The following is a 27,988-nucleotide window of genomic DNA, read 5'->3' as shown; positions in this document are numbered from 1 at the left end:
TTTATCTATTGCAAGCACATCCACAAACGAAATACTAAGTACAACTGAAGACAATTTTTATTCATGGTTTAAAACTTATCCGTTTTTATTACAATTTATATTATTATAATATAGACATATATATAGATTAAGCTAGAATTATGTGTTAATATAATAACTTCAATTTACCTACAATACTAAATAGTTAAAATTATTTATACATAATATTATATGAATATAGCAAAAATGCGTAAACCGTACAATAGGTACAAATATAAATCATTTAACGTAAAAGCAGTTTGGTTGTAGTTATACCGTAGTTCCAAATCAGAAGTCAGATTCACCTAAATTACCTGTGAAAAAAAAAAATGTCTTGATAAAAAATTTATAGTTTACTTTCAAAATATTAAAGTGTCCCAAACGTTGCCGGTGACGAGGTATTATATAATTATAATATGTAAAATTAACAAGTTGTTCAAACGTTTCGACTAGAACTTTTGATTATAACATAATGGAACCAACGTCTACCGGGCATTTAGAACACTGTCTACAGTAAAACATAACAACAAAGATCTAACTGTACAGCACACAAAAACTTCGAAAACCAAATACAAAAACTACACCTTTTGTTTCGTATATTATAACGGTAAAATAATTAGTTAAACAGATTAAAAACTAAATCTAAATATACATTATTTCAATGTATATTATTATTATTATATTCCAATGAAATGAAGACGTTCAAATATTTGATACTTAAGACCAACGACTGTATAATATAATTAAATATTTATGTATAAAAATCGAATATACACATATATACGCATTATAATGGTTTATTCCAAAAGGTGGAGTTATATAATAAAATAATAATAAAAATAATGTTATTCCCAACAGTGAAGAAGTTAACGCAGCACAGAGCTAAGAAGATGGAGAATATATATGTAGGGAGAGAGCATAATATAACAGTCACAGACATATCATTGATATCTGTAATTTGGACCTCAACCTCGTTTATTTGCAAGTGTATCAACATTTTCATACGTTGTCATAGAAATCCCACGCAAGTGGAGTAATTTAAAGCGTGCATGCAGTGGAAGTCGATGTTGGGTATAGACTACAGACAGTGTGTCGATGTCACGTCGTATATAGCTGTTAAGGCATAATATAAGTTGTTTTTATTTGGACCAATTTAGGTACCTATTGGCTATTTTACATAAGTACGCATACTATAAATAATGATGTATATTTCAAGTAGGTAAGTGTAACGTGAGTGTGTAAAGATAAACGAGGTTGGCGGTAAAAGTATAATACAAACTATGTAGTATGTGTATGTATAAATCGCAAGATAAAGAGAGAGAATGAGATAAACTGCAGAGAGAAAACAACAACCGTTCACAGACTCCAAACAACGCGTATACCATATAATACCTTATAAAATTGTAAAAAAAACCCAAACGATAGAAATGAAAAGTGCGGGGGTGTAGGGATAGAGAAAAGACGTATTTAAGATTCGTCCTTTTCAGTAGGAATTTTGGGACACTTGAACTTGGTGGTGGTAGTCGTCGGGGATTTGTAGTCTGCCACAGAACCATCGCTACCCTGCAACCGAGTCGCGATAGTCTTGAACGCCTTCGACGGCAGTATGTCGTATCCGAAATACGGGCAAGCGTACTCCCAGCTCTTATAGTAACTGTCATATTCCGTCCGGGACGAGTCCGATTCGTAAGTACGACTTCTTCCGATCAAAGATGGAGTGGATGGTGTGGTGGCTACGGATGAATAACCAGAAGTGCACGATAACGACAGCGGTGGCGGTGGTTTGTTTCTCACGTCCGTGCCGTTGCTGAAGTCCGCACCATCATCATCGTCATCGTTGTCGTTGTCATCGTTGTCATCATCATCATTATGTTGCAAGAAGTCGAAGAGACGTGAGTGCGTACACGTTCTTTGATATTTCTTCGATCTGACGTTTTCGGTTCTGCCGCCAGCACCAATCGTATCTTTGTCGGAAGTTGGTCGGTTTGCCATGTCAGCTGACGAAGTCGTCGTAATAATACCTGAGTCAGCGTCATCGTCACGATCCGATGGTTGGCGACAGTCACCGACTGCCTCGTCGTCTGGCAGACAATCGGCGTCCAACGCCTTCTTCAGTAGGTTTTCTGGCAGACAAACGGCGCTGGACGGTTTTTCATCATCCAAACATCCGTCGTCGCTATCCGACGTAAAAGTACTGTCGGCCGACCCACCAGCACAGTCGTTGTTGATTTGCTGCCAAAAGTCCACCGGTGAACTGGCTGATGCATCTTCCTGCAGTTCTTCGCTCACTTTTATCTTGGTGGTAGCTCTCTTTGGTGGCAACGTTACTGTCACCGTCACTTCACATTGACCGGAGTCGCTATCGTTACTATCCTGCACGCAGCACGGTGAGCACACGATTTCGTCTTCGGTAGCTTCTTCTTCGGTTATAGTATTCAATACATGTCCCGCATAAACGGTGCTATCTGCCACCGATGTGACGCCGGTCTGCACCGATTGTTGTAGTGTGAACTGTTGTTGTTGTTGTTGTTGTTGTAGTTGTTGCTGCTGCTGCTGCTGATCGTTCGCAAACGTAGAACCGGTACAATGCCAATCGTGAAATTTCTTTAGATAATTGTAATGTTCCCAAAATTCGGGACAAAGAAAAGGGTAAGGGGTATGCGATTGCAGATTTTGTAAGTCATTTTGTTGCTCTTCTTCTTCTACAAAACAAAATAAAAAAAAAACAAAAATAACGGCCGAGTTTGCTAATCGCAGTACTACAACGTACGTCCTTGATGCTAATTCCACAATTCTACTTTCTTTTTTTTTTGTACAATTTACTTAAACTATTACAAAAATTTGATGTGATTAATGCATAAACTATATTTCATTATTTAACAATATATGTTAAATGTATGTATGTGCGTATAATGTATATTATATACTGTACGTATAATGTCACCGCCCACGAGCAAGCATATAATACGTATTCTCTATTATGCAAATATCGTTAAAAATATTACGTAAACAATTTAATGACAGTACAAAATATAACATTTGCTTTGGATGTATAACATAATTCTACGAAGACTGCAGAACAACCGATGTGGTATACTGTTTTCATTATTGTTAATTACAGTTTTTTGTTACTTAAGAAGATAATTAACTAATTTACTAATTAATAAACAGCGTTAGAGTAAAAAAATAAAATAAAATAAACATAATTAATACTTATATAATAAATTAACTTAACAAAATATAACTTTGTAAGTAGTGTAAGAAAATAAAAAAACCGAAGTAAAATATTATTCGAACTAAAAAGCAATTAAATACTAAAACAAATTCAAACATACAAAAAATTTAAAAAATAATATTTTTATCTTTCAATTATAAAACTAAACTATTTCTACAACAAATATTATTAAACAGGTTAATATATTTTACTAACAAACAAATTAAAAAAATGTATATAAACTTGTAACTGAAACATTTGATTAGATTATTTACTTAACTACGAGGCATTATTCTGGATCTGGACGTAACACTAGATACCTTGTTAAACTTTAAAATACTAAAATACTCCAATACCTCGAAATTTTATGTATGATTTCTAGGGATGATAATAAAATAAGATAATTTATTTAATTATATTTAAAATTTAACAATGAATAATGGTTATTAGAAAATTAAGAATTTTTTATAAATAATAAAATCACTTAACTACCTATAACAAAAGTACATTTTTAAACATTTCAATGTTTCATGAAATCGATTGACTTTAACTTTAAAAAAATAATATATAATAATCACAAAATGAAATTAAACTAGATATTTCAAAGATAATTTTTTGAGACGCAAAAACCATTTAAACATCTGCTTACCAAAAATTAAAACGTATATTATTGTATTTTAGTTATTTTTCAGTATCCATTTATTAGTGAAAAATATATTGGAGATGATAGTACGAAGTTTTACTTCTGTAATAACATAATTGTAACTTATTAATTATTAACAGGTATTAACTTGATGCTTTGAATTGCATTAATCTCACATAAATAAAACCTTAAAAATAATTCATCAATTATCAATAATAAAGGGGTTATTTTCATGATAACACATGATAAAAAATAATACGATAAAAACGAAGAAATTGTTAGACATTAATAAGTAAATAAACGATTCTCTCATAATCTCTGCATAAGTTAGATAATTATAATTAATTAACCGTCATAAAGATAAAGATAATAGATGTAATTAAAAGTTTACACATAGATAGTAAAATTGTATCATATATTTGATCGCCTGATTTCATTAATTCTATACTTAGTTGAATAAAAAATTTTGAATTATAAAACATTACCATTATTTTGGCCAGTCATAGCTTGTAACATTCTGAATGATCTGGATGGTATAGAACCACCCGTATACTTATGCGGTTCTGAACCAACAGGTCTCTCTGACGGTGGTACATACATTTTGGATTCTATAGGTTCTACTAAAAATGTATTTATTAGAGCATTAGACTATATTTTAATATTATACGACATGATTACATGATCTGTTAAAATATAATTTTACCTGATACGTAATTGTTTATCGGTACCGATTGTTTGTAGTTGTTGTCCATCGGAACTGTAAAATTTAAAATCCAATGTGAAATTTACGAATTCAAACAAAAATTTTAATAAAATATAAACCATAGCGAAGCTCAAAGCATATAGCAATATACTATCTACTAGCGCGTAGCCTAAATCTATCACGGCAAATATGTTTCATTAGTAGATAAAATCTTGACAACACAATCACATTAAGGGATTTGATTTAATGTTTTTTTACCCGGTGCAGAGTTCGTTAATGTTTGCAACATTCGAAAGCTTCTAGATGGAATCGACGCACCTTTGTAACGAGGGTCCGTTTCGTTGTGTAAAAATTTATCATCATCAACTGATAAACGTATATAAAAATAATTCCCTTAATTAATATATTATGATATTATAATACTACCCGTTTAATTTTACATGTATACATCAACTAAAATTAATATAAACAAAATAGTAGTTCAATGAGAGCCTATAAGTATATAGGTACGATAAATTAGAGTACCTAGAATACCTATATATACTTAATTATAAAGTCGGAAATTTAACCAATTCTAAAATGTGTCAAAATATGCCATGATAACAAAAAAGCGAGCGTGTTGCTTGGTATATTACCACCACCGAATAATAACATAAATGTTTACCACTATTTTCCAAAACTTTGAATATCTTGGAAGGTATAGAGCCGCCTCTATATCTTGGATTTTCTGTATCTACATTATTAGCTATAATGATTAAATATTGAAATTCTGCGAATATTTGTTACTTATTGAATACCTATATTAAGTTTTCGTAAGAATACAAACCTTGAGATTTAACCCTACTCATGAAAGATCGATCGTCATCACTTAACTGCAACTTTCTGAGTTCAGACAAGGGTAATGACTGGCTGTTATAAGGCTGAGAACCATCATAAAGCATTCCTGAAAAGTATAAATTAATATTTAAATAAAAGAAAAGATTATTGAATTAACAAAAATGTAAAAATAATTATGTTTAAAAAGATGCTAGACAAGTGTAAATAAATTTATTTAAATTTATAATTTATAATTCATAAAACTATAAAATAACTTATAATATCAAGGTATAACTGTATACGTATACTTATAACAATTAATATAATATACATTTTAACATTATGAGGATAACTTAATGTTTAAAACATTTTTATATAAATGTTTGGTGACATAGGTTAGGATTGGTTTTTAAGATACGGTTATTCGTTTTTGAATTGCAACAAAAAAATAAAATAAATTGTGTTAAAAACTAGTTTTCATAATTTTAGATTTGGTTCAATTTAGTTCAATTGGTTCAATCGCATTAATTTTAAAATAGTGCGTGTGTGTGATTTATGGTGAAAAAATGGATTAATTTTACATTTCATTAATATTTCTGGTAAAAAGTGAGTTTAGTTGAAACTTATAGAATACCAAATTTAAAAATTCCCAGTATTTTTCAGAATAATTGAAAAAACGAGAATTGTTACGTAAAACAAGTTTTCAACAAAATCAATTTTCTTATGTTGTTGCAATACAAAAACGAATAACCATAAATACTTTAAATACTCACTAAATGATTGCAATTTCAATAAATGATATAATTTAAAATTAAATTTAGTTTGGACTTCTTATTAGCTATTAAAAGATAGTTAAAAATATTATATTTATAAACAGCTTAAAAAAAATCAAAATACTTTGAATATCTTATCTTGTATGAAAATTGATAATATAAACACTGTAAAAATTACAAATTATATAATTATTCGTTTTTGAATTATACTAAGAGAAATTAATTGTGTCCAAAATTAGTTAGCGTAAAACTAGTTTTTTTTACATAATTCAGAAAAGTACTAGAAATAATTGATTACAAAAATATGGTGATGACAGACAATAATGACGAGATCCAAGCAAGGACTGCAGGGACCTTCTCTCCTTAAGACTTTTAACAGTTCCTTACTTACAAAAATATTTTAAATTGTACGAGTATATTTAGTCTAGTAGTAATATTTAAGAGTCCCCCCCCCTAAAAAAAAAATAAAAATAAACATTTAATCCTGGATCTGCCACTGATGACAGACACAGACAAAACGCACATCAATGTATAATCAATACATTCATCGCTATTCACTCAGAATCTAAAATAATAATCATTTATCTTAATTCTTAATTAATTGTATAGTCACCTTTTGGCTCGGTAATTTGTTGGAGTACTTTAAATGAACGTCCTTGTATCGGTTCAGAATCATACGATTGGTTTATATTATTCTTCAACGGTTGTGTTGGAATTTGTTTATTAATTTCAACTCGTACAGGTACAACACGTTCTTCTGATTTATCAGACTGAAAAATTATTTATAAAAATGTATTAAAATTTCTACGAATATGAAGAATTATTAATTATACCATTAAATCGCATATGTATTCGAAAATTTATTTTAGTTTATAATATATTAAGGTAGATGCTTAAAAATAACCACCTGATTAATATATTCTTTTCTGTTTTGAGTCCACGGAGCTGGTGAGGGTTGAATTTGTGCAGCCTTTTGCATCCAAGGTGTGGGCGACTTATTCAATTGTGGTTGATTCTGAACTTGGGGCAATAGACATACTCGTTCTGAGGCAGAGCGCACGTTACACACTGGTTTGTGTTCAAAGTTTGGTTTCACCTCTTGTTGCTGCTGATAGTCTGGAGATTTCTGAGGTACTTGTTCTGGGCTAGGTGGAGTCTGTGCATTTCTTTCTAAGCGCCTTTGCATTCGAGGACTTCTGATCTCGCTCAAGTCTAATCCACCCGGAAGATACGTAAATGGTTTTTTGTCTTTGGTAGCCATTGCGTTTTGTATAGTTGATGGTATCTCTCTAGGCTCACTCAGCTAAAAAAACATCATTATCGTTATTTAATATTTAGTCAAGTGAAAAAAATGTATTATAATATTTATTAATAATAAGAATGTATTTACAATGTATATCTATATAATCGTGTACGTATAACAGTATAAAGACGGTTTAATTTTTGTAATAGTTAAATAACCAATTTTCTCTATTAACAGAATAATTAATTTCAAAAGATAAAAAGTATAAATTGTTTTAATTATAATAATTTGAGTTATAAATTATGATTCATGAACATAGTTAAGTGCAATTCGTAAATTTTAAATACACACATACCTATTTATTATTGTCCTGACTTTAAGGTTTAACTGCGGTTAAAATGTACTATAAAGACGTGTAAACAATTGCATCATAAATATTTATTTTAATCATAGTATTACACATAAATGCAATTAAAATATTTTATCCAAGTTTGAATAGTACTTACAATCATAATTATTACCATAATAAAAATAATGTAACGAACAATAGTATATTTAATAAGTAGGTATGAGGAATTTACAATATAAACTCGCATACTTAATTTTATTCTTACGTGAGTACCTAATGACATTTTATTACAAATTTAATTAACTTATGTTGCTTTTATTTATTACTGTTCATAATTTTTAAATCTAATAATATCTTTTACAATTATTTTTATTGAACTCGATAACAATAAAAGTTAAACAATATAAACGAGAATAATGTATTTAAATATTTTAAAAAATTAGCTCGGTGACTATTTATATTAAATATCGGCGATTATGTTTAGCTTAAACAAACAATTATTAAAAAATACTAGATTTTCTGCCATTAATTGTAATTATAATAATACACAAGTAATATGGTATAACGGCATATAAGTACATAAAAAAAAACCAATGGTAATATTTACCTCAGTTTTTATTCTAATAGCTGGAATGTGTCCACTGTGCAACATTGGTGGTGGGGGAGGTGGTGGTGGACCACCTTGAGTTGTACCTCCTGTAAACAAATAACATCAATTTACAAAACGCTAAATTACAAATTTTGTAAACAAAACTTAAACATTGTTCACATAAGGCCATCAATATAAAATATAAATGAATATATTTTATAAGTTCGATTTTTTTATTACCAGAATATTGCAGTGGTGGCGGTGCTGGCGGGGGTGGTGCAGACATATCTCTATCAGCTAAGTCGTTCGCTCCTATTTGATGCCTATAAAATATGACAACAAACGATAATACTTTATTATTAATGTAGTACACTCTTCGTAAAAAATTCAGTTAGACTAAAAATGTCTACGCACAAAGTAAATTTAATAATATAAAAATGTTAATACACAGCAAGTTTTACACGATAGTATCTGTATTATTTATACTACATAAGATTACGGCGGATCACATAATGAAACACATTTTAAAATTTTTGAAATTAATATAGAATATGAATCTACAAATCACTGCTTTTTTATATGAGTAGGTATATATCATGTCTGTATAGTGTATACTATACATTGTGTATCGAGTGGTTTAATAATAGCGTGCGAGTATTTTATATTATACACTTTAGTGTTTGAAATTGTCATTGTGGGGGACAAGCTACCATATTTGGACCGAAATGAGCTATATTATATTTACGCTACTCGAGAGCTCGTTCTGCCGTCTGCTGCTATTACACGAGTTATCTCTGCTTTTTGTATAGGTACTAATACCGACGTTTTGCAGGATCAGCCTTGCCCGCGTGCCCTTGAACAGGCGCCGCTATTTAGTTTTTACTCTTCAAACAGAAAGCACATAATATATTTTCAACCTTGCCTATTCTCATGTTGAATTTTTTGCCGTTTGTTTATATCTTCTATATTTACGATTATTGTGTGTCGTTAAGGTCAACGGTAATTTGATTAGATTACTATACTATATTATGGTACTATACAATTTATACTTTATAGACTATTGCCTCGGAAAACGGAAACTGCACCAACGTACGCGGAAATATGAGATTTAAATTATGTGTACCAAAAAAAAAAGTCATGTTAAACTATATAGTGTATAGTAAAATAAAATACAATGTATGATTTAGTAAATTATAAACGCAAGTCATATGCGTGTACCTATAACACATGAGCTTGGAAACCTACAGATATCCCATACTATATATAAGATGTGCATTAGCTATGTTTTATATCCTTATATAACACCACCGTTTATTATAATATAAAATATTAAAATTTATATGCTAGATCTTCTAATAGAAAATTATTATTAGTTGTGACTACATTTAAAATAAATTGCAAATCAATGAAGACGAAAAATCATCTTTCATTTATCGTGACAATCAATAAATTATAATTTTAATTTTTTATGCCATGAAAAAGCTTACATAATAAGTACGAAAGTATAAAAAAATAGGTATTACTTTAAATGTTTTTGAAAAGATACTTAAAAACGATATTACCTATAATTTTAAATTCTACACCATTGGGAGATTAGGCTATCTGGCTATGTATCTACAATACAACAATCAATAGATATATTATATTATACAACATATATTTAATATATATTATTTATAAATTGTTATTACGATTAACGATTACACCCGATATCCAACTTTAAATAAGTAAGTTTCAGCTACCTATAAACATTTAATGGAGAAGTGGTATGTCGTGCAGTCTATCACTTTCATCAATTCAATTTAATTTTAATATTAGGTAAACGCATTTGATTAAACAATTGACTGTCACAATGGCCTTCATTATAATATTACTTAGCATAATTATATATTTTTTAATTTTTTAATAAATAGTTTAAGCTGTACCTACTGAGTGTACTTTAGTATATTCATTATTGGCAACAATTTAAGTAAACAAATAATTTTAAAATGTTCATTATGACAAAATATTAGTTTTAAAAGAGAAAGTTTTAAACTTTAAGTTTAAAAAGTTATATACAGCTATATTTTGAAAAAAAGGTTTTTTTTTAAGTTTACTATCAATATTTTTGTAATTGTTATTATATAAATTAATTTATACATATTTAATTTATTATACATAAGGTATATTAAACACTATTTTAAATCGTGATATTTAAAAATATTTTATGATTTTCAAAATAATATTAACAAAAATTCTTCTCAAAATGATCTCATCCTGCATCCTTCATTATCCTTGAAAAATTAGAAAAGTAAACGTATGTAAACGTGTGTGCCAAACAATATGACTCATCACATCATTACACTTTGTACAGTTATATTATGTTTTTTTAATTAATCAAGTTTAATAAAAAATAAATTTGTTTAAAATATAGCTATACAAACATTGAAAATATTATTGTTTAAGAATACATTGATCTCAAATTAAATTTAAATTAATTGAATCTAAAAATTTGATATTACGATTATAAATAGTGCTATACATTAATATTATAATTTTTTAATTGTATTGGTAATTTTATAACATATATATAATAAGAATAACACAATGTATTCAAGCATGATAATAATAATAGCAATATTTAAATTTGCATATTATAAGAACACTTGTATAAATATAAATGTATCTGTAAATCTGTTAAGTTTTCATTTCGTTATTGATATATTTATACTTGTTTAACCCTATGATAATTATATAATAAATACAACATTGTGATTTATATAAAAACTAAAATGTTATTTCAAAATAGAGCCCACTTTACAATAATGCCAAATATCTCTGTTACGTATACGATAATACAAAATATAACTAGTCTTCAAAATCTAATATTTCGTATTTTTAATATGAACAAAGAATAATTTATATCAATAAATCTATCTAAAAAATAAAATATGTATATTTTATACATGTACATGTAATTTAATTATTAAACACGTCATATGTTTCGATCGAATAGGAATGATGATGTCATAATATTGAAATCTTAGAGAGAAAAACAATAATACAAATATTGGCAACGGATCAAATTATCTGAAATATTGCAGTCATTAAATTATATCGGTAATTGTAAAGAATTATACGAACAAAATTTCAAAATAAAAGATCAGTGTAAAAAATTAAAATTAAGTACCAAAAAACATTCCGTACTTACAAATAAAATTATTTATAAAATGGGTAGGTATACATATAGGGTAAATTATAGTTAACTATTTATATGCATTATGTTTTATATCACTAATCCAATTTAATTTTGAATTACAGAATAATTGTATAAGGTCAGGCATATTATGACTCTTTTACCAATTTTTTAAAAATACCTAACTATAAAAATTTTAATTCCATCTTTGTTTAATCAACCAAAATAACACAAATACTTTAGTAAGTAATAAATATAACATGAATTAAACGTAAATATAACATCAGTATTGAGTTAGGTATAATAGTATTTTAATTGCTTTGAAAAAATATTAACATAATGCAATATCAAACGTCCCTTGTAAATATTTATAAGTACAAAGAATATATTCCTAAATTTAATAGAAATGTTGATGCAAATAATTGATGTCTATTGCAATTAATACGTGTAGAATTCTTAAAATTAAATTATTTGATTTTTATGATATATATATTTTAAACTGTATTTTAAGTGCATTTTTGAAATGTTATTGTAATTGATAATAAAATAGTACTTATTATATTGTGTTACTGTAGACTGTTTGTCAAGAACTACTCCACCAGAATATTAATTTGCAAATTTTAATTTTATCTTTATTTTTATTCTATTTTATTTTATTTTATTTATAGTTATGTTATCAATTATTTGCAATAGGTTTATACATCATTATTACTCATATAGAAGTATAACTGCAGTTTTTCTGTTTCGTTATTTGTATATTTATATTAATAAAAATAAGTACATCGACATACGGCTGCAGGAAACATAGCACGCAGACTTACAATATACTGGAGAGTTGTCGATCAATCCCTTGGTCTTGGATCACTTGGTGTTCCGGCAACGCATCCAGCATAGCATTGGCTTTATCGTTATAATTCCCCAAAACGTTTCTATACATATTATACACAAGTTTACGCACTCTAGGATCAGTTCGGTCCAATTTCGATGCTTCGGCGGTAGCTGTAGTCGTCATAGTTGAAAAATTCGAGTGAAAATTGTATGAAATATAAGTTCAGACACGGATATATAATAACAGCCGACGGAACATGCACGAATATAGATTATATAATACCAAATATAGGTACGTATTCGTTTACACGGCGATGATATAAAAAAAGTCACAAAACAAATTCATACATAGACGTGCGCACTCTACGGCGACGCGGCACTGAATGAGAGTCAGATGCGTCCACTATCGTCTGCAATTTGTCCGGTCTCCAGAGTATAATAACAAACCGGTCACTCGAATAGGTATTCCAATTCTATACTACATGTATTAGTGATAGTGTTTTTTTAATGACGCACTAAACAAGATTACGCGCAAATATTATTATAGAAAAAAATGTTATTTAATTTTGTAGGTATGAGTTCGCGCGAACAAGAGATAACTATTGTTACCAATATGGTTTTATAAAAAGGTATGTTATAGAAGATTTTCTACGCACTTCACTTCAACACTAACACTTAAATAATTATAAATAATAATAATAGACAATAACAATACATGTATAAATTAACTACAGTGATTATGAAAACTTGGAATGTCCTATATACTACTTAATGTTTGTTGTTTCCATTCGTAGTAAGAAAATATTATTTAAACTATTTTGACAACTATTATTATAGAGAATCGTATAATATTAAATAAATTTAATAAATATATTCATTAATAACTGCAGCATAGTTTTTCGTTGCAGTCCTATACAAATATATATTTGTATAATAATTATAGTACAATACTACACTGAGAACGACATATTATTTCAACTAAAGTTAAATATGACTATAGACTAGATTTTAATTTCTCTGCTTTTATTATTATTATTTCTAAAGCTGTAAAAATAACTCAAAAATCAAAAAGATACTTTTTTATTAACCATATCTTAAATATCAAAATAATTCAATTCGATAACACAAAAAAAAAATCTAAAACAGATTTCAATTAAATACTAAACTCAAATTGAAATATTATAATATTATTTTACCTACCTATTTGTATATTATGTATACACTATATACCTAATTATCAAATAACTAATGGTTTGTTTCATAAATATGTAAACAATTAATTCAATTAAGTACTTTTTAAATTTAATAACTATACTTTCAAACAGTGGCGTAATTTCAGTTTTTAGTAGAGAGGGGCAAAAGTTTTGACCGGTCCAAATAAGTAACTTAAAAAAATAATCACTCGCAGTCACAACCACGTTTCTACTTAAATTTTTATAAAATTACTATTGCCATCTTGCATATTTTATAATTTAGATAATTTTTCTCTAATCATTATCATGAAAATTTTTTATTTATTAACAATATAGGTAATTTAAAAATATAAAGAAGCAGATATTTTATATTTATTTAATTAAAAACTTAAAATCTATCAATTTACGGTTAAATAACAAAACTATTTTTAAGCTATTAGTGGATATCTTCTTGTTTTTATTTTTAAAAATATATCCACTGTACAGAAATAAAACTACTATAGCTAAGTTTTAATATCACATTTAATCAATTCCGCAGTGATTAAACTTTCTAATTAATGATATATTATAATTATTGTACATACGATAAATATTCGATAATATAATATTCCTTATTTTCTCACACAGTACATACCAACTTATGCACATCCTCGTGCGTCAATACTTAGTCCAACGAAAGGACACGGTCCACGGCAATTCTGTGCATCTTTACTAGCAATCCCGCTAAAATGGAACCGGTCGCAGTGGTAGGATATCATGTGAGGATATGCAAAAAAACTGTTTTTCATAGGGCCGCGACGTATTCTTCCGTTGGACCGAGTAGGTATATTATATATAAAATATATAAATACATTACAATTATTTTCAAAATTTCGACTTTTATATATAATATTATAATGTATAAACCTAAATTCTATTGTAAAATTAAATTTAAATTAACCGTCTTAATTTAATATATCTTTGAATTGATCCAACTTGTACCTAATGTTAATATAAAAATATAAAAATATATAAAAATTGAATTTAAAGGTATACTAGTTCCGTCCCAGGTTTTTCTTAATGGATAATATACATATTCTGTCTTGTAACAAGTTTTTTAGAAATAAAGATGATATTTCAGTTATCTCACTAAATAATCGAATTTAACAACATCCTATTATATAGAAATAAAGATAATATTATTTTCAGTTATCGCAATAAATAACGGACGGAACTCGGATGCAGCCATGTTTTAAACTCATAATAAATAATGACAATATTACAAAATAATTAATCAAATATTCATGCATTATACTCCGTAGTATCACAGAATAAATTTAATTATTGTACCATATAATATTTTAAAATATTTTTCAACTTAAATGTTACATTTTACTTTTTCTTAAATATTTTTTAGTATGTTAAAATATGTCTTATACAGTTTAATACCTATTGAGAAAAATTACTGAAATTCTCTGTTTATTAATTAATAATTTAAAATGCAATGTATTTTATATTATTAAGTATTTGTATTGTTATAAATTATAGATTATGCTTAGGAAATTCAATAATATTATAATGAAATTCATAATTTTCAAACTGTTTAATATCTAATTTTTGTCCATTACCCATGTGCTGTTTGTTTAGGATTAAATAAAACGTGTTATTAGTAAAATATGTGTAATAAATGAGTTCAAAAACACGTGAGGGGAGTATAAACTATTACAAAATAATTTTGAAATATTAACATAATATAGTGTTATGGAAAATTAATAACATTTATGTTTAATATATAATATAACTATAGTATTTACTTTAATATACATAAATATTCTAGTCTTAATGTATCACTAAAATTTTATAAATTTCCACTTCAAATATACCTACAGTTTAAGTAATATTCTTTCAAGTATCAACCCTTGAACCCTATAATATCTAACTGTATTTTTATCGAGATTTTTAGTCAAAAGTACCTACTAACGATTATATAAAATACATCGATTATTGAATTGTTTATTAATATAATATAAACGAGACAAAACAAATGTTTTTTTTTTAATGTCGATATTTTATTATTTACTGCCTATACATATAATGTTGGAAAAATGTATAACCTATCTCATACTTTATCAATAAATTATAAAAACAAATCACCAATATGATAAAAATCAATGGGAAAAAAGGAGTTACCTAAGTGTATTAAATATTACAATAAAAGTAAATTCCAACGAAAACGAAATGACATAAACCTGTTTTTTATTTAGTAGGTATATTGTAGTAATGTATACCTTCTATCGTTTCAGTTGGTCCAGACTCCAGAGCAGCAGTCATGTATGAAAGACTCTTACAGTAAGAGTTATTTATTAGGATGTTTACGCATAGGAATGTGGGAGGGTCATGCATAATATGCACCCAACAACTCTGTACGGCGGTGACTCATTGGAGCCTTTCTTTTGATATTCTTTTTGTCTTTCACCGGTCATTGCATATCGCCCAGAATATAAATAAATATTTTCAAGGTTTTAACATCGATATTACTATAATAATTAAAATAATTCACCCATTTTTTAAATTCGTTTAATTGTTTAAATATAATATAATTTTATGTTATAATTCTTAATATTTAAAACATGCCAAAACCCTGGTTAGAAGTTTTCTTTGTTATTAATTAATTTATTTATTTTTTATAAATATAAAAAATTATGTGAAATAAAATATTTTCACTTTTTATGATCTCGTAAAGCTATTCAACTGGAATGTATGCGTATTATAAAATTAACATATATATAGCGACTCAAATATTTTAACCATTTTTATTATATAGTTAGTAGTTACCTATACAAATTAATAATAAACAATTTGAATTACTATAAAACAAAACTTTTCTATAATAGTGTCAACTGTCTTTAGATTTATAAGAAAATACGCGCAATGCATGCAGGACCGCTATTATAAAACTATACATGGGCCCTGGGCAAGGAAAATTAATGCGCCCTCTTTAGTTCAGGTTAAGTATAGGTAGGTTAGGTCTGTAACAGCTATGATTTTTCTTAAGATAACTTTTAATTTTTTCAATACGTAGTTGTTGATAATTTTATTTAAATTATTAAAAAACTAATACCCTTTACTCTGAAGGCGCCCATGATACATAAGCAAACTAGTCGATCAACATCAAATTATGCACTAAATATTGTGATATATGTTTTGCAAGAAGGTAATTTATTTTATTATTATAGTATAACAGAATGGGTTTACATATTTCGTATCAAAAGAAATTAAATTATTACATTATTAATATTTAATTATAATTATTCATTTTTGAGTCAATATCTACCATTTTACCGTAAGACAGTGTAAATTAAGTTATGGTATGAATAGATAACGTACATAAATTAATCTATACATTTTTTAAAAATGTCAATATGAATAGTAAAAGTCGTAGAATTCAAAAGAGTTTTATGTTCCATCAAAAAATGTTTTTTTCAAATTATAATAAAATAATGATTATTATAAATAAAAATTCATCGTTTAATGTAATTTCGTCCAAATTTGAATTTAAAATTTCTAAAAAGAACATTATATATTATAATATATGTTTCAAATTTTTGATTTCAGCATGATATAATTACAAGTTGCCTTGTATCAAACTTTAAAACCTTAGTCATAAAAAGTTTAAATTTAATACATTTTTTACTACAAAACAATTTGTAATTTTTCTCAATTTGAACGAATTTCGTATTTTAATCTTAAAACCTTTAAAAAATATTGTGACAATAAATTTTTGATTTTTATAATTGATATATAAAATATAAATTAATAACTTATGGAGAACTTAAAATCACATTTTTAAGCTTTTTGACCCAACAAACAATTTTTTATCAGCATTTATAGGAAAATAGCTAAAAAGTTGTGAAAATATTATCACAAATTAAAATTTTAATAAAATCATTTAGTGAAAAATTATATGTACCTATCTACGATTATTCGTTTTTGTGTTAAACCAAAAAATAAAATCGATTTTACCAAATTTCAATTTTGCATAAACATTTTGTTTTTCCTAATTTTATTATATTAAAAAATATTGAAAATATTTTATTTTTGACCCTACCACCCTCAAAGTACCAACTACATCCAATTTAGCACCAGAAGCCACCTCATTTTTAAATACACAAGTATTTTTACAGCTTTTAAGGATGATGACAGACATACAAAAATCATATAAAAAATCAAATTTTGTAAAATCAATATAGATATTCATCGATCCGCTCAGAATCTAAAAGTGTACGATTTTATTATAATTTGTTACGTTTATTATTATTTATTATAGGTAATGTAAAAAGAGCCACCAAAAATGTATATTTACATTATGTATTCGCAAAAATCCTAGATACGTCATTGATTCATAACTTATATGTGTCATTACTCATTAGTCATTACATTTTCACAATACGTCATTTTTCTTTATAACAATTTTAACTGTTGAAAAGTAATACATTTATATTTGTACTTTTGAAAATTAGCTTATTTTACAATTTTAATTGCATATTTCGATGTTTTTTTTTTTTTAATAATTTTTAAATATATACTTATTATTGTCTATTATAATTTATAATATAAAAATAAAATATTATATTTTTATAATTTCGATTAATATCAAAATAAAATAATAGGTATCAACAGTTTTCCAACTATGATCCTAGATCAATAATCGAGGAAATAAAATACGTATACCAAGCTAAGAAAATATCGATTACGACCATGATTGAACATTGATATTATTTCATTATTTTTCAAAAAATATTTTTTTTTTTTTATCCATGTTTCAACATTTTTAGCATTTATTTAAGATTTTTAGCGCATATTTGATTGGTTTTCAATACATATAAATCTGCGCTCTACTTATTGGTTATTAGTTATTACAATCATAGGAGTGTTAGTATCATATATATTATATATTTATATTATACGTATAGCCTAATACTATGATTTTTTGTGTAAATGCATTATTTTATTTTTTTAATAAAAATATCTTTATTCAAGTTTTCGATTTTTTTTCAATTCATCCTTTTATTTTCTATAACAATTTATTGTATTAATACTTAATTGTGAATGTTTATATAGGTAACATACACCATATACATTATACATACTTACCTATATTATATTAAAAATATACCTACATATATTATATGTAGATATTGTATACCTGACACCTATATCTATAGACTTTAAATTCTTAAGTTTAGAATATAAGCACCTATAATGTACATATATGTACATTTACAATATTTTTATTTTATCCATGCAATTATTCAAACTTTATTTGGTAGTTATGCTTATGATTAGAAAAATACCCATTTAGGCAACCTACATTTTAATTTACTAATTATTATTTAAAACAAAAATTATATACGAAGTTTATTTTTCATAATTAATATATAATATGTAAACAATTTAAATTCTACATTACTATTCCAATTCGATATTTCCATCAGAATGTATGAAGTACTTAAATTAATATTCCAAATTTTAATTCTTCATTTAAAATACGTATGATTAATGTATAATATAGTAAATAATAAATATAAATATAATACTGAAATATAGTAGGTAACTTATCCACTGATATTCCAATATTATGATATTATATTATAGTATATAACTTTAAAACTTTTCTAATTATCTTTGTAAATCTTTCTTTTTATTTCTATCTTACACATTGTTTATGTACAATTATTTTAAGTATCAATTTTTGTTAATAGCGTCGGATTTCAAAGCTTAAATGTAGATGAAATAAAATGTAAACTTGGCACTGCCTCTCACGTGATGTGAACTAAGTATATTGTAAAAATAGAACTAACTATTACAATTACAATTTATAGATACACCATGATTGAATTATTAAAGTATGGTTACACAATATTATAAGAACCGTCTAAATATTAAATATACTGATTAACTATTTAACTATAAATGTAGTATCGTATTTATTTAAAATGCATCGATTTAATTACTCAAAGAAAAAAATAAGTGCTTAATCAAAATTACACGTATAGGGAAAATTTTATTTTTTTAGCATTTAACACACACAAAATTATTCATACACAATACATACGTTTTAACGTTTTATTACTTAATTATTAGTTATATATGAGTTATAAAACAACAAACTTGAATACTTGTATAGAATACGATATTGTGTAGACACATGACATTCCTTATAAATATTATAAATACAGCATTACCTTTAGTGATTTAACTTTAATTCAATACACAGCGATCGCACAAAATTCCGTTAGAAATATGTTATTATTAGTAAAAAAATAATAATTTGAATTTAATATTCATAAGAATACAAGCAATTGAAAAATAAACTTTATATATACCTCCAGGGTACGGAGACTCCTAAACTCATGTCTAATATGACAAACAAATTTAAACTAAATTAACACTGAACATATTCTTTCTTCTCATTATTTTTTTTTTTTTTTTTAATAAAAATGACTAATCTTGCAACTGGACATTGAAGATAGCCAAAATGGACGACCACTACTACCATTTCCACTACGAAGCAGTTGTGTATTTAAAAGCGTTATTTTTAACATATTAATTTTGGCCCTGGTACGTAGTTTTTGCAATGCTATTTTCGTACAACAGACACAAGATAATTTGTTTATAACAAAGATATACGAAATATTAAAATATAAAAAATTTATAAAATTTAGTTATGTTAGTTGTATTAAATATTAGTTTAATGTACATTTATTTTCTCATTAACTTATATATAGTTAATAGTTATATTATATTCCAAAGTAATAGATAAAATATGTACTAATCGAGAACTATACACCTTAAGTGTAAAATATAAGTTGTGTTAAAAATAATCTTATATATCAGCAGCAGCATGATATTAGTATAATAGTATATGTTACATAAAAAACTAAACAAACGAGATAAATCATAAAAGATAATATGTTGTGATATTAATTTTAAAAACAATCACCTATTAATCATTCCGTTCAAAAATAGATTAAACTCTAGGCCCTAGGGACTATAAAATCAATTAAAACTGTAACATCTAAAAAAACTTTAACTTTTACATCAACGACGTTGTGAAAACTCTCTACTGGCTATTGATAAGTAAATATAAGGCCTATGGAAAATAATATTTCCATTTATGTGACAGCAACACGTATTTTCTTCAAATTTAAGTTTATAAATAACGGTAAATATATAAACGAATATAAATTTCTATTTTCTACTTTTTATATGAACCTCATATTATTTATTTAGTCACGTGTTTATACTGTTTATAGGTACTACGTAATACGTATAGGTATTAATTTATTATATTAGAATTATTGATTTGATAAAACTTACTGCTCTTCCTGACTAGAACTGTTGTATATTTTATTGAATTCTTCGTCGACTCTTGATCCAGGAGATAAATCTGGTAAATCCATTTGTAAATAATTTCTCTCCAATAATACATTACTGAAAGTCACCTATATTATAAGTATAATTATTAACATTTGAAAAACAATTAACAATAAATTATAATATTTATATACTCGTAACAAAAAAAAAAATAAATAAATAAATAATATAGTAGGAATATAGTTGCTATAAATTACCTTTTTCTTTGGTGAAACTATTTCAACTTTTGGCTGAATAATAGGTTCAGGTGTTTTAGGATAGAAGGCCACACTTGCTGGTCTTACTGGACTTGGAGTGTGACGGGCGCTCAAGTCTTCCATTGAACATTTTTCTAATTTTCTCCAAAAACTTTTACAATCACTTGGGAATCCAGTGGCCGAAGTTTCTGTATTTATTTTCCAGAATTGTGGTGAACTCGATCTACTTTTGAGGCACACGGGTTCACCGTCTTTTTGTAACGAATTCCTTCGAGGTTTGAAGTTAGAAAACTGTAATACCTCATAGTCATTCTTTATTGGTGCTGAGACAAATTCTGTGTTGGATTCATCAAAACAGTGTTTTGGGGATTCTTCCGAATCTTCAAGTTTGCGTAATTGATTTTTTGAATTTTCCGAAATTTCAATATTATTATTAACAATTTGGTGGCTAGGAGGGGAACTAAGTTTTGATATGCTTTGTGGTTTTGGAAAGACAAAATGTTGTAAAGCCTTACAACTCGATGACCTTTTGGGTGGTACGACATTTTCACCCCGTCGTTTTAGTATTAAAAGTTCAATCGATTTACTTGGTCTGCGGAGGAAACTGATTGCCTGAGACTCGGTTAATGAATAACAGTCTATGCCATCGATCTCCAAAACACGATCACCGACATTTAAATAGTTGTATGCTAAAGTACCATTTTGTACCTAAACAATATGATATAAATTTTTTTTATTTTTTTATTTTAAAATAAAATAGAATTTTTTTTACTCACATTTCTTACAGTCAGTGGTCGCCAACTGTCCCTTCCGCCACATACTTGAAAACCCCACGAAGAGTAAAGGTCGTTCTTCTTAAACGAAATATTCAACAACTTTGCCATTTATAATAAATTGTCATGCTACTCCAAAATGTGTATATACCTAAGTGCGTTTGGGCAACCAACTGGCATTTGACTGTGTGTCCTAGTTTTACCTGCCAACAAAAGGCGTTCTAATCAGCGTTCTTAATTAAATTGTTGACAAGCGACCGGAAATACGATACATAAACTTTGGACATTATAATTAAAACATAGTTAAAGAATATATATTAGTGGCATATTACCTATAATATTATAATTTATACAATTATAATATTTTATATTCAATTAATCAAAATCAAATGTAAACAATACAAACTAAATATACCAAAATAAATTAAATTCAAAATAGATTTAAAATAATTAATATACAAGATTTAGTTTGTAAAAAAAAATTGTATAGGTATTCACTATAAATATAAATTATTTTTTGTATTTAGGTAGGTAATCATGTCTCATACACTTATCTAGTATATAGATAGGTAACTACGAAAATTATTGCCATCTCTTAATGTTAAAAAAATTAGAAACTAAAATAGTATGTTCAATTTTGTGTGATCATAAGCAGTAATAACTGATAATCCATAATCATTAATTTTTAAAAATTTGATACTATAATTTTATAAACAAGAATCATACTCTCAATTAATGCCACTTATTCATATTGTTTACAATCAATTTATACTAAATATTAAAATTTAGATTACCAACACACACACACACACATACACTACTATCTTTCATTTCTATTTTGAAAGTATTTTCCATTCTTCCTATTTCACATAGAACTTGGTACACATAACTACATAAGTGTTACCTAACTTCGCCCACCCAAAAATAAACAATTTTAGTTTGATTATACCTCAGTTCTCAGTTTAACTGGAATAACTAGATGAATCATTTGGTATACTAAATGTATACCAAAATGTATACCAAATAATGCCATGGCATTTTTTTACTCTAATACATAGTGACTACCAAAAAAAAGAAAAGAATTTTAAAATAAAAATATTTTATAACATATATTTAAATAAAAATATTACAGATCAATTACATGTATAATTCCTAACAATAAAAATAACCAAAACCAAACAATTATGAGTGATTTTATGAACATAAGCTAAACATATCTGTGCTATCAAATATAAACTAAGTAAAATTTGATCTTTGCAGTTTTGATAAATTCAATTTAAGTTCATTAACATTTTACAAAAACAATTATTAATTCAAACAGATAATTCTGTAGAAATATAATAATTATTAAGGTTATAAACATCTTGAAAGTTAATTACTTACTTAAAATTATTTATGTTAATATATCATATGAAAAATTAATATTTGTTATATCTATAATCTTGTATTTTAATGTTAAAATGTTATTATCAAACTTTATAAATCTCTATTCAAAATAAAACGGTTGCCCTCTGAATGTTTTCCAGCATAACGGTATCGACGTCGGCCATATGCAGCTAATTAAAATGTAAACAAAATAAATTAAATAGCAAATGTACTTCAAAAAAATTGATAAACTGTAATTTTTTTGGTAAAAATACCTTGATGATGTATTTCTTGTGTTGGTGAAACAGAAAGCGGGGAGAAAATATTTGAAGTATCTGGTCGAGGTTGGGATCCAAGAGATAATTTCCAATCAAATCGAAGTGGTTCATTTTCAAAACGCTAAAATTAAATTTAAAATAATGTACTTTTGTTTATTTTATAATTAAGTCTTAACTTAATACACATGTACACATTTTTCTAATGAGCAATTAAATATTGAAAACACAAATTTTATAAAACTAAATGTCAAATGATAGATATATATACAATATACATAGATAATAATTTATTTAATTAAAATTTATAGTCTTATGTTTAAGACCAAAATTTTTTTTGGCGCTTATCCAGCTTCCATTACTACTATGCGCAGCTGATACAAAAGGTGATCAAATGTAAATCAGTTTAACTTTACTATTATCTTATATGAATTAAAAAATTTAAAGAAAAATTTACACTTTTCATTTTTTGCATAATGACAAAATCTACCATACTTACTGGGCGAATGATTTTTGTGAATTCGCCTTTAGTTAAAGCAGTATCTAGTTCTTCATTAGTAACTGGTCTTGAATCAAGAAATCTAAGTTCTGGTAAATAATATAAAACAAAATACCTAAAATAAAAATATATATTTAGTATAACAATTAATAGTCAGTTATTTATTTTATCATTACTAATATAATATTGTAATAACCTATATCTTTTATAATCGTTTTCGTCCTTTTCAAAATCTATTAGCTGTGTTGGACAAGCTTTGTTTCCAATCAAACTGAGAAATCTTAAGGAAGGCATATTATATTTTATCTGTGTAACCAAGTTTTCTAAAACCGTGATCTAAACAAGTATAATGTTTTCAATTTTAATACTTTAAGTATACAATTAATATGTAATTATAAAAATATTACTTTATTATTATTTATTGAGAGTATATGTAAATGTGGTAAATAAGGTAATTTAATAGTATCATCTAGATTATTGTTATCTAAAACAAGCTCTTCTAAATCAGGAAATAGTTCGGAATGATTTAAAGTAGTCAAACTATTGAAGCTCAGATCCAAAGATCTGACTTTGGATCCATACATTTTACCCAATATTTCTGGAATACTTGTAACATCTTGGCCAACATAACACAACTGAAACACAATCACAATTGGAATATTAGAACTGGATTCATTTAATTTTAGTTTTTTATGAATATTATATACATAGCATATAGATATAACATTTCTTATAAATATTTAATAATCGGTTTAAAAAATCAATGTTATATTTCTATTCCTTCACTAAATTTAGTAGAACAGTATTAATGAAAATTAATATAAAATTTTCGAATGAAGATGGTTGCCTTCATTATCACAAAATCAAGGAACTGGATAAGTCAATAATTGTATACAGTTTTAAATAAGTTGTTATTCGATGATAGTTAGGTATAGAAAAATAAACTATTAAATAACAAACTACAAAAATGTTAACTCTACAGTATATTGTATTTGTCAGTAGCATATTAAATATGATAAAGTAAAGTAATTTTAACTCATATAATATTTAGAATAAGACAAATTAAACTTATGAAATTGATATTAATGAGAAAATAGTTTTGCTAATTTCCAACAACAAATTGTATTATTATATATTTCTAATTTAGGTATAATAATTTTAGGTTAGGTAATGATAATTACTCATGTTACCTGAGATTTAGACTTGGTAGAACCCCTATTAACAGCATAATATAGATGGGAATATTTGGATGATTCATCTTCAATAGATCTTTCATCATGAACACCTCCACCTGAGTATTATAAGAAGGAAAACCCAATTTTCACTTACGAGATATATTTAAATCTTTTTATTCTTACTACTTGATAGAACTTTGGTTTCATGCACCGTTGTGACAGTCAAAGCATATGAATATTTACATCGCTCTGGTGTAAAAAAGTGTAATTTGAGGAATTCCATTAAAATGTTAGCCTAAAGTTATATTAAAATACTGTGTCCAAGTAATTTGATCAGTAGTAAAATAAAGGGTTTCATAGAGTTATAACATATAATCAGTATATATTATATATTGTATAAGAATCCTTTCAAGTGTTAACATATTTACTATTAGTTATTACTTATGATATTAGGTATATTGTTATCATTCTTTTTTAGAAAATCAATAACTAATAAAATCATATTTCATTTCCTAACTTAAGTAATTAATAAAAAAAAAAAAATACTAATAATAACAAAAAATTGTCTATGAAACAATTGAGAAAGAACATAAACTATGTTTTGCATTTGGGAATCTAGTTTACCTTAGGTAGTTGAATTTATTATAATAAAATAAATATAAAATAATATTTTGTAATATAACAATTTTAATGTAAAAAAAAAACTATAACAGATCAATTATTAATACTTAAACTTATACTAGTTATACTAAGATTAAGTAAAGTATTGCATGTTTTGATAAAGAATATTTAATTAAATCAAGGTCTCGAAATCTAAATTAACTATTCTGTATAATACATTTAAGTATTAGATTTTTTTTTCTTAAATAGATATTATTATTATGAATTGTAATTAATTTTTATTGAATATATTTTTATTGCATAAATATAAACAAAATATATTATACCTACATAACATAAAAAGTCTGTGTAATAATTATTATATAAAAAATGTATAATTTATGAATATTATACATTTTTATTTATATTAGCTTTGATCATTGTCATAAGTTTATAAAATAGAATGTTTATAGTTAGCACAATGAAAACACAAATAATTTTGAGAGCATAAATAATACATGTTTTAAAAAAAAAATTGTCTGGGTTCACAACGATGTGTTCTGTTGCATTGTGTCCAAAATTTTAACTCAACACAGCTCTAAAAATGTCTTAGTACTTAGTAGATCTTGGTTATTGAATGATATCAAGATTATCACAGCCAAACAGAATAAGATAAATAAGTTCCAGACACCTATGCTGTAAGTCCAGTTATACAAATAAAAAAAATATGATAGTTCATGAATCTTAAGAAGTTTTAATAGCAACAAGTAAATACATTCATTAATATATAAGTACAGTGAAACTTCCATTTAACAAAATTTTCTACTAAACGAAACGAGTTATTTTTAAGAACCATGACATTCATTATTAATTATGCATTAATTCTATTTAACAAAGTCCTCTATAATTCAATTTTTTTTTGTTCTTCGTGAGACTTAATTAAATAGAAGTTTCACTTATATATATGTGTATGTATGTATGTATAAAGTGTGTAATTATTTATTATAATTATTATTACACAAAATAATGCCATGAGAATATTTAAAATTCTTAATATTTTTTAATCAGCTAAAATACATATCAAATAATTATTTTAAAATTAGCTAGGTAACTGTCCATTATTTTTTTTAAAAAAATGAGCTCCTACAATGGAATGGCAGTTAAAAACCAAAAATTGTAAAACTTAATTTATAAACTAAAAACCATTTTAATTAAAAAACATACTATCAAATAAAACTTCAAAAAATAACAAGTAAAGGATAGCAATAATTTGTCTAATACCTATATGGCTATATATTAAAAAAGGTAAGTATTAACTATACATGCAAAAACAATTTAGTTTAATATATGCACCAATAGTAAACTTGAAATTTCTTATTGCTTATTTTAAATTGTATTCAAATTATAGTAGGTATACATCTACTTATAATAAACATGCAAGAAATAAAAGTGGTACTATAACATAGAGTTATAACTAAATTAAAATAATATTATAATCATTACCCGGTTGTTTTGAAAGTTAATTTTTCGTGAGTCTGTAATACCCTCTTGATCCATGGCAAATAATGTAAGACTTAATTTAAATGTCAAAACAGAACAGAATAACCTTTACTTCAACTGTTTTTAATTATCTTAAAAGTTTAAATTGGTATTAATATCATAAATTATACAATTTAACAATATTGTTAATATTTATTATTTTGTCTGTGATATATTAAATAAAATTATGTATAGTATAAATTATAATTTATTGTCAACCACAAAGCAAAATATTTAATGCATTATAATTCTCTGACATTGTGATTTGAAATAATATTACAGACTTAGTAGATTACTCACTAGAATAGTATTAAGTTACTTACAATATTTGATAAATAATTAATAAATAATATTATCTAAGATCTATCATTTATTATAAATACAATTATTGTTAAATAGTTAGTTGAATACTTGAACATTGATTGTATATAATATTATAATATTATCAATCTATCAATGATTCAATTAATTATTTCTATATAGTATATTATAGTTTAATCAACAATAAATAATTATATTATGTTTACAAACATTAGATCATGAACATTAATTAGTAAGTATAGACAAAGAGTTGATACATAATAATAATATTATATAGGTACATA

General features: G+C 25.7%; 2 protein-coding genes and 1 long non-coding RNA gene across 14 annotated transcripts; 1 reads left to right on the top strand and 2 right to left on the bottom strand.

Moving 5' to 3' along the window:
- Positions 1 to 39: 39 nt before the first annotated feature.
- LOC114125536 (probable serine/threonine-protein kinase yakA) lies at positions 40 to 23,459 on the bottom strand. 9 transcript variants are annotated; one of them, XM_027989222.2, is made up of 14 exons: positions 23,314 to 23,459; positions 21,934 to 22,133; positions 21,158 to 21,865; positions 20,904 to 21,028; positions 8,589 to 8,671; positions 8,367 to 8,455; positions 7,075 to 7,470; positions 6,781 to 6,937; positions 5,405 to 5,521; positions 5,243 to 5,323; positions 4,579 to 4,632; positions 4,361 to 4,495; positions 1,411 to 2,720; positions 40 to 332 (listed from the first exon to the last, which is right to left on the bottom strand). In XM_027989222.2, exons 2-13 carry the CDS (start codon positions 22,039 to 22,041, stop codon positions 1,486 to 1,488), a joined length of 3,288 nt encoding a protein of 1,095 aa, XP_027845023.1. In that variant the 5' UTR covers positions 22,042 to 22,133; positions 23,314 to 23,459; the 3' UTR covers positions 40 to 332; positions 1,411 to 1,485. The 9 variants fall into 9 exon arrangements, with proteins under 9 accessions (XP_027845023.1, XP_027845024.1, XP_027845025.1 ...); XM_027989223.2 differs by having other exon boundaries at positions 4,361 to 4,492; XM_027989224.2 differs by having other exon boundaries at positions 5,243 to 5,311.
- LOC114125541 (uncharacterized) lies at positions 12,721 to 15,956 on the top strand. 2 transcript variants are annotated; one of them, XR_007603862.1, is made up of 4 exons: positions 12,721 to 12,813; positions 12,924 to 12,980; positions 14,172 to 14,363; positions 15,827 to 15,956. It is a non-coding gene; the product is annotated as an uncharacterized LOC114125541 (long non-coding RNA). The 2 variants fall into 2 exon arrangements; XR_007603863.1 differs by having other exon boundaries at positions 14,172 to 14,367; positions 15,827 to 15,953.
- On the bottom strand, positions 23,013 to 27,855 carry LOC114125540 (leucine-rich melanocyte differentiation-associated protein-like). Of its 3 annotated transcripts, none has more exons than XM_050200072.1 (7): positions 27,707 to 27,855; positions 27,348 to 27,475; positions 24,477 to 24,704; positions 24,266 to 24,405; positions 24,070 to 24,184; positions 23,571 to 23,694; positions 23,013 to 23,486 (listed from the first exon to the last, which is right to left on the bottom strand). In XM_050200072.1, the coding sequence occupies exons 2-7, from the start codon at positions 27,399 to 27,401 to the stop codon at positions 23,407 to 23,409; spliced, it is 741 nt and encodes a 246-aa protein (XP_050056029.1). In that variant the 5' UTR covers positions 27,402 to 27,475; positions 27,707 to 27,855; the 3' UTR covers positions 23,013 to 23,406. The 3 variants fall into 3 exon arrangements, with proteins under 3 accessions (XP_050056029.1, XP_027845034.1, XP_027845036.1); XM_027989233.2 differs by lacking the exons at positions 27,348 to 27,475; positions 27,707 to 27,855 and adding exons at positions 25,260 to 25,360; positions 25,428 to 25,542; XM_027989235.2 differs by lacking the exon at positions 27,707 to 27,855 and having other exon boundaries at positions 27,348 to 27,659.
- Between the last annotated feature and the right edge of the window lie 133 nt (positions 27,856 to 27,988).

The sequence above is a fragment of the Aphis gossypii genome, chromosome 2 (assembly GCF_020184175.1).
Source record: "Aphis gossypii isolate Hap1 chromosome 2, ASM2018417v2, whole genome shotgun sequence".
Lineage (NCBI taxonomy): Eukaryota > Metazoa > Arthropoda > Insecta > Hemiptera > Aphididae > Aphis > Aphis gossypii.
The sequence above is the reverse complement of the archived record's forward strand: the minus strand, read 5'-3'. Positions and strand labels throughout refer to the sequence as shown.